General features: G+C 26.5%; 1 protein-coding gene across 1 annotated transcript in view; it reads right to left on the reverse strand.

Moving 5' to 3' along the window:
* The window catches only part of paxip1 (PAX interacting (with transcription-activation domain) protein 1), a 43,476-nt gene extending 37,803 nt beyond the window's left edge, over positions 1–5,673 (reverse strand). Inside the window, exon 1 of the mRNA XM_061890307.1 lies at positions 5,464–5,673. Within this exon, the coding sequence (XP_061746291.1) occupies positions 5,464–5,544 (81 nt within the window). The 5' untranslated portion in view covers positions 5,545–5,673. The remainder of the gene's footprint in view (positions 1–5,463) is intronic.
* Between the last annotated feature and the right edge of the window lie 3,591 nt (positions 5,674–9,264).

The following is a 9,264-nucleotide window of genomic DNA, read 5'->3' on the forward strand; positions in this document are numbered from 1 at the left end:
AGTATATGGCCACCTATCCAAATTATCGGAATCAGGTGTTGGCCCGGCCACAAGCATGACAACAGTTTGGTGTGGATGAACTTGACTGGCCTGCACAGAGTCCTGACCTGAACATTATAATAATAATGATTATGGTTTTCCTTGATTCAAAAAAATCGTCAAAAAACTAATAATGATAGTTTCCCTTGATAATTAAAAAAAACATTGTATCAATGATTGTTTTCCGTAACAATGAAAACAGTAAAAAAAAAGAAATGATGATAGTTTTTCTTGACAATAATAAAAATAGCAAATAAAAACTGTAAAAATTAGTTTTCATTGACAATAACAATAAAAAAATAAACTGCATTGATAGCTTACCTTGGCAATAATAAAAAAACAACGAAGGAAAAACCCTTTAATAATGATAGTTTTCCTTATAATTAAAGAACAGTAAAAAAAATTAAAAATATATATTATTTTACTATATATTTAAAACATTTCAAAGTAATCATTGTTTTCTGAGTAATCAAAAACAGTAAAAATAAACTGTTAATGATAGTTTTCCTTGTTATTAAAAAACTGTAAAAAATAGAAATAAAATATTGTTTTGCTATTTTTTTTAAATGTCAAAGTGTAATATTAATTGCTTTCCTGAGTAATAAATAAAAGTAAAAAATAAACTGTATTAATGACAATGATAAAATTAGCAAATAAAAAACTCTGTAATAATGAGTTTTCATTGACAATAACAATAAACAGTAAAAAAATAAACTGTGTTGAAAGTTTTCCTTGACAATAATAAAAAAAACAATGACGGAAAACCCCTGTAATAATGATAGTTTTCCTTGTAATTAAATAACAGTAAAAAAATTCAAAAATTAAAATATTATTTTACTATATATTTAAAACATTTCAAAGTAATCGTTTTCCTGAATAATCAAAAACAGTAAAAATAAACTGTATTAATGATAGTTTGCCTTGTTATTAAACAACTGTAAAAAATAAAAATAAATGTAAAAAATAAAAATAAAATATTGTTTTGCTATATATTTAAAAAATGTCAAAAGTGTAATATTAATTGTTTTCCTGAGTAATAAAAAACAGTAAAAATAAACTAAAGAGTTTTTATTGACAATAACAATAAACAGTAATATATAAACTGTATTGATAGTTTTCCTTGGCAATAATAAAAAACAATGAAGGAAAAACCCTGTAGTAATGATATTTTTCCTTCTTATTAAAGAACAGTAAAAATAATAATATTGTTTTACTATGTATTTAAAAAATGTCAAAGTGTAATATTAATTGTTTTCCTGAATAACAAAAAACTGCAAAAATAAACTGTATTAATGATAGTTTTCCTTGGCAATAATAAAATAGCAAATATCTCTATAATAATGACTTTTCATTGACAATAACAAACAGTAAAAAATAAACAATTTCCTTGGCAATAACAAAAAACAATAAAGGAAAAAGCCTGTAATAATGATAGTTTTCCTTGTTATTAAATAACAGTAAAAAAAAAATTAATAATATTGTCTTACTATATATTTGAAAAAATGTCAAAGTGTAATATTAATTGTTTTCCTGAATAAGAAAAAACTGCAAAAATAAACTGTATCAATGATAGTTTTCCTTGGCAATAATAAAAATAGAAAATAAAAAACTGTACTAATGACTTTTCATTGACAATAACAATAAACAGTAAAAAATAAAGTGTATTGATAGTTTTCCTAGCCAATAATTAAAAAATGAAGGAAAAACCCGGTAATAATGAGTTTTCCTTGTTACTAAAGAACAGTAAAAAATAATAAATTGTTTTACTGTAAAGTGTAATATTAATTGTTTTCCTGAATAATAAAAAGCAGTAAAAAAAAAAAAATATTAATGATAGTTTTCCTTGACAATAGTAAAAACAGCAAATAAAAATCTCTGTAATAATGACTTTTCATTGACAATAACAAACGGTACAAAATAAACTGTATTTCCTTGGCAATAATAAAAAAATGAAGGAAAAACCCTGAAATAATGATAGTTTTCCTTGTTATTAAACAACAGTAAAACAAAATAATATTGTTTTACTATATATTTAAAAATTGTCAACATGTAATAATTGTTTTCCTGAAAAATAGAGTAAAAATTTATTGTATTAATGATAGTTTTCCTTCACAATAATAAAAATAGCAAATAAAAATATCTGTAATAATAAGTTTTTATTGACAATAACAAACAGTAAAAAATAAACTGTATTTCCTTGACAATAATGAAAAACAATGAAGGAAAAACCCAGCAATAATGATAGTTTTCCTTGTTATTAAACAACAGTAAAACTAAATAATAATATTGTTTTACTATATATTTAAAAATGGTCAATATGTGATAATTATTTTCCTGAATAATAAAAAAACTGTAAAAATAAACTGTATTAATGATAGCCTAAAGCGCTTTGAGTCACTAGAGAAAAAGCGCTATATAAATATAATTCCCTTCACTTCACTTTCCTTGACAATAATAAAAATAGCAAATGGTTTGACAATAATGAAAAACAGTAAAAAAATAAAATTGAATTAATGATAGTTTCCCTTGACAATAAAAATAGCAAATTAAATCAACTGTATTGAGTTTTCCATGACAATAATAAAAATAGCCAATAAAAAACTGCAAAATGAGTTTTCATTGACAATAACAATAAACAGTAAAAAATCAACTTTATTGATGGTTTTCCTTGGCAATAATAAAAAAACAATGGAGGAAAAACCCTGTAATAATGATAGTTTTCCTTCTCATTAAATAACAGTAAAAAAATAACAGTATTGTTTTACTATATATTTTAAAAATTTCAAAGTGTAATATCAATTGTTTTCCCAAATAATAATAAACAGTAAAAATAAACAGTATTAACCATAGTTATCCTTGACAATAATAAAAATAGCAAAAAAAACTCTAAAAATTAGTTTTCATTGACAATCACAATAAACAGTAAAACATAAACTGTATTGATAGTTTTCCTTGGCAATAATGAAAAAATGAAGGAAAAAACCTGCAATAATGATAGTTTTCCTTGTTATTAAATAACAATAAAAAATAAATTAATAATATTGTTTTCCAATTTTTTTTTTAAATGTCAAAGTGTAATATGAATTGTTTTCCTGAATAATAAAAACAGTAAAAAATAAACTGTATTAATGATAGTTTTTCTTGACAATAATAAAAATAGCAAATAAAACAACTCTCTGATAATTACTTTTCATTGACAATAACAAACAGTAAAAAATAAACTGGATTTCCTTGACAAAAATAAAAAACAATGAAGGAAAAACCCTGTAATAATTATAGTTTTCCTTGTTATTAAACAACAGTAAAACAAATAATTTTGTTTGACTATATATTTAAAAAATTGTCAACGTGTAATAATTTTCCTGAATAATAAAAATAGAGTAAAAATAAACTGTATTAATGATAGCTTTTCTTGAAAATAATAAAAATTGCAAATAAAAAACTGTACTAATGACTTTTCATTGACAATAACAATAAACACTAAAAAAATAAACTGTATTGATAGTTTTCATAGGCAATAATAAAAAACAATGAAGGAAAAACCCTGTAATATTGATAGTTTTCCTTGTTATTAAAGAACAGTAGAAATATATAATATTGTTTTACTAAGTACATTTCAAAGTGTAATAATTGTTTTCCTGAATAATAAAGTGTAAAAATAAACTATCAATGATAGTTTTCCTTGGCAATAATAAAAAATAGCAAATAAAAAACTGTACTAATGACTTTTCATTGACAATAACAATAAACAGTAAAAAATAAACTGTATTGATAGTTTTCCTTGGCAATAATAAAACAATGAAGGAAAAACCCTATAATAATGATAGTTTTCCTTGTTATTAAAAAACAGCAGAAAAAAATAATATTGTTTTACTATATTTTTAAAAATGATAAAGTGTAATATAAATTGTTTTCCTGAATACTAAAAAACTGTAAAAAAAAGAAACTGTATTAATGATAGTTTTCCTTGACAATAATAAAAACCCTCTACTAATGACTTTTCATTGACAATAACAATAAACAGTAAAAAATAAACTGTACTGATAGTTTTCCTTGTCATTAAAGAACAGTAAACAAATATATATATGTATTGTTTGACTATATAGTTAAAAAAATGTCAATGTGTAATATCAATTGTTTTGCTGAATAATAAAAAAACAGTAAAAAAAAATCAACTGTATTAATGATAGTTTTTCTTGGCGATAAAAAAAAACATAAAGGAAATACTCTGTAATAATGATTATTTTCCTTATTATTAAAACAAAAACAGTAAAAGATATAATAATATTGTTTTACTATATATTAAAACAATATCATGTAATATTGACTCTTTTCCTGTATAAGAACAAACAATAAAATTTACTGAAATAAAGGTTTTCTTTGACAGTAAAAAAAAACATGTAATGATTATTTTCTTTAAAAAATCAGCTACAAAATGAAATAATTGATAATTATTTTGAACAGCTTCCTTCATAAATTAATCTCTCATACCTACTTTATTTCATTTTACAAATATACTCTTATTCATCTTCTAATGTAAACCATAAAATACTCAACTATTTATTCACATGATTATTATTTAATTATTGTAATTCATGTATTTAATATTTGTTATTAATTCCATGTTAGTCATGGCTGTGATCCAAACATGGGCAGGAAGAAATAATCCTCCTTTTCAGACGTGCATCTTCGGAATTTAATAACTCCATTACCACCATTTCATTCATTTTAACATAATCAAGCCCGGAACTAGTTGACACCCATAAACGAGGGTTTTGTTTTTTTATTGTAAAATAGCGCGTTGTTTATTCATGAAGCCAGGGTCACGTGACGCGCGCACGTCCATCATATTTGCCGGTAAAACTTGCCAATGTCAAATTGTATCTGCTTTGACACCTGATAATGAAAAGGATGAGGAGTCACTATTTGGCAGGAAGCGCGAGGCGGCGAGTACGCGACGGATCACAATGTTGACAGTCACAGGTTGATGCAAATGACTTCAAAACGCGTCAAATGTCGCGCCGTAGCCGCGCAAAGTTGCACAGGCCTCAAGTTATTTCCACGATAAAACGCGAAACGATGGCGTCGTGTCGCCATTGCGCTTCTAATGCCCGCGCGCGGGTTTCTAAATGACAGCCTGTTAGCCCGTTAGCATGCTAGTTAGCTCGCGCGGCTAAAACCCATTAATAGTCAACAGCGCATTAGCCCATTAGCGTGCTACTTAGCTCGCGCGGCTAACGCCCATTGAAAAGCAACGGCGCCTTCCGCTTGTTAGCATGCTAGTTAGCTCGCGCAGCTAATCCCCATTGAAAAGCAACGGCGCCTTAGCCCATTAGCATGCTAGTTAGCTCGCGCGGCTAAAGCCCATTGAAAGTCAAGGACGCCTGCGCCCGTTAGCATGCTAGTTGACAGCCGCAGCCTCACCTTCGGGTCAATGTCCCCCACCACGTAGAATTTGACGTCCTTGAAAAGTTCTTCGGCGACCCGGTTCTCCTCCTCGCACATGGCTGCCGGTTCAAGCCGTCATGAGGAGCCGCAAAAGGGGGTTGGAGAGGCGGTCAGGAGCCGTTAGCGCGGCGGACTGAAGCGGGAGAGACTCTAGCGCCAAATCTCCTGAGCGCGCCAAGGACCAGACCATTGTCATATAGAGGGGTGTTCGAAACACAACAACCCGATATAACTCACTATTTTGCTCTCATATCTGCGATTTACTCGTACAATTACCAAATTCGCACATTCGTCTTTGTTTAAAGTGCCAATACAACATTTTAATTTTGTCTGCTTGTTGGCTATTTTGTTGTAATTCTTTACAAACCCCCTTGCCCTGTTCTTGTTGTTTTCCTTTTTTTTAATTTAATTTTCAAGTTTTATTTCTCTACAAACAAACAATGTAATGCAGACAATTACTTCAACCCAATAAAAGATGATCTGGGACATGCGAGACCCTTTTTTGCACCAGGAAGCAGAGAAAATAATATCCTTATAGGTAAAATTTAATTATGATATTATAATTACGATATAAAAGGTCATGTTTATGATATAAAAAGTCGAAATTATTAAATATAAAAGTCATGATTGTGATGTAAAAAAAATAATTATGATATAAAAAGTCAAAATTATGAGATAGTCACGATTAAAAAATAAAAAGACACAATTATGATATAAGAAGACATAATTATGATATAAAAAGTCAAAATTATGAAATAAAAAGTCATGATTGTGATCTAAAAAAACAATTATCAAAAGTTTAAATTATGAGAAAGTCGCGATTATGACATAAAAGGACATAATTATGATATGAAAAGTCATAATTAGGAGATAAAAAGTCAAAATTATGAAATAAAAAAAGTCATGCTAATGATATGAAAATTGATGTATAAATACATAATTATGATATTAAAAAGACACAATTATGATATAAAAAGTCATGATTATGATATAAAAAGTCAAAATTATGAAATAAAAGTCATGATTATGATGTAAAAAAAACATATTTATGATATTAAAAGTCGAAGTTATGAGATAAAGTCACGATTACGACATAAAACAACATAATGATATAAAATACATAATTATTATATTAAATCGTCATGATTATGACATAAAAATACATAATTATGATTATAAAAAGCCATAATTATGATATGAAAATTGATGTGTAAATACATAATTATGATATTAAAAAGACATAATTATGATATGAAAAGTCATGATTATGATATAAAAAGTCAAAATTATGAAATAAAAGTCATGATTATGATCTAAAAATACATATTTATGATATTAAAAGTCGAAATTATGAGATAAAGTCACGATTACGACATAAAAAGACATAATTATGATATAAAATACATAATTATGATATTAAATAGTCATGATTATGACATAAAAATGCATAATTATGATTATAAAAAGTCATAATTATGATATGAAAATTGATTATGTGTAAATACATAATTATGATATTAAAAATACATAATTATGATATGAAAAGTCATGATTATGATATAAAAAGTCAAAATTATGAAATAAAAGTCATGATTATGATCTAAAAATACATATTTACGATATTAAAAGTCGAAATTATGAGATAAAGTCACGATTACGACATAAAAAGACATAATTATGATATAGAATACATAATTATGAAATTAAAAAGTCATGATTATGACATAAAAATACATAATCATGATTATAAAAAGTCATGATTATGATATGAAAATTTATGATGTATAAATACATAATTATGATATTAAAAAGACATAATTATGATATAAAAAGTCGAAATTATTAAATATAAAAGTCATGATTATGATCTAAAAAAACATGATACAAAAAGTCGAAATTATGAGATAAAGTCACGATTATGACATAAAAAGACATAATCATGATATAAGAAGACATGATTATGATACAAAAAGTCAAAATACTGAAATAAAAAGTCATGATTATGATATAAAAAGTCGTAATTATTAAATAAAAAAGTCATGATTATGATCTAAAAAAACATATTTATGATATAAAAAGTCGAAATTATGAGACAAAGTCACGATTATGACATAAAAAGACATAATTATAATGCAAAAATTCATAATTATGAGATAAAAAGTCGAAATTATGAAATAAAAGTCATGCTTATGATATAAAAATGTATGATATAAAATACATAATTATGATCTAAAAAAACATAATTATGTTATAAAAAGTCGAAATTATGAGCTAAAGTCAAGATTATGATATAAAAAGACATAATTATGATACAAGAAGACATAGTTATGATATAAAAAGTCATGATTATGATATAAAAAGTCGAAATTATTAAATATAAAAGTCGCGATTACGATCTAAAAAAACATAATTAGGGCTTCACGGTGGCAGAGGGGTTAGTGCGTCTGCCTCACAATACGAAGGTCCTGCAGTCCTGGGTTCAAATCCAGGCTCGGGATCTTTCTGTGTGGAGTTTGCATGTTCTCCCCGTGAATGCGTGGGTTCCCTCCGGGTACTCCGGCTTCCTCCCACTTCCAAAGACATGCACCTGGGGATAGGTTGATTGGCAACACTAAATTGGCCCTAGTGTGTGAATGTGAGTGTGAATGTTGTCTATCTGTGTTGGCCCTGCGATGAGGTGGCGACTTGTCCAGGGTGTACCCCGCCTTCCGCCCGATTGTAGCTGAGATAGGCGCCAGCGCCCCCCGCGACCCCGAAAGGGAATAAGCGGTAGAAAATGGATGGAAGTCAAAATTATGAGAAAGTCACGATTATGACATAAAAAGACATAATTATGATATAAAACAACACAATTATGCTATAAAAAGTAATGATGATATAAAAAGTTGAAATTATTAAAACAAAAGTCATGATTATGATCTAAAAAAACATAATGATGATATAAAAAGTCAAAATTATGAGATAGTCACACTTATGACATAAAAAGACATAAAATGATATAAAAAGACACAATTATGACATAAAAAGACATAATTATGATATAGAAAGACACAATTATGACATAAAAAGACATAATTATGATATAAAACGACATAATTATGATAGAAAAAGACATAATTATGATAGAAAAAGACATAATTTTGATATAAAAAGTCATGATTATGATATATAAAGTCGAAATTATTAAATATAAAAGTCGCGATTACGATCTAAAAAAAACATAATTATGATATAAAAAGTCAAAATTATGAGAAAGTCACGATTATGACATTAAAAGACATAATTATGATATAAAAAAACATAATTATGCTATAAAAAGTAATGATTATGATATAAAAAGTTGAAATTATTCAAACAAAAGTCATGATTATGATCTAAAAAAACATAATTATGATATAAAAAGTCAAAATTATGAGATAGTCACACTTGTGACATAAAAAGACATAATTATGATATAAAAAGACACAATTATGACATAAAAAGACATACTTATGATATAAAAAGACACAATTATGACATAAAAAGACATAATTATGATATAAAAATACATAATTATGATAGAAAAAGACATAATTATGATATAAAAAGACATAATTATGATAGAAAAAGACATAATTATGATATAAAAAGTCATGATTAGGATTATGACATAAAACGACAATTAAGATATAAAAAGTCCATCCATCCATCCATTTTCTATCGCTTGTCCCTTAAGGGGTTGCTGGAGCCTATCTCAGCTGCATCTGGGTGGAAGGCGGCGTACACCCTGGACAAGTC

Source organism: Nerophis ophidion, linkage group LG28 (genome assembly GCF_033978795.1).
Source record: "Nerophis ophidion isolate RoL-2023_Sa linkage group LG28, RoL_Noph_v1.0, whole genome shotgun sequence".
Taxonomy (NCBI): domain Eukaryota; kingdom Metazoa; phylum Chordata; class Actinopteri; order Syngnathiformes; family Syngnathidae; genus Nerophis; species Nerophis ophidion.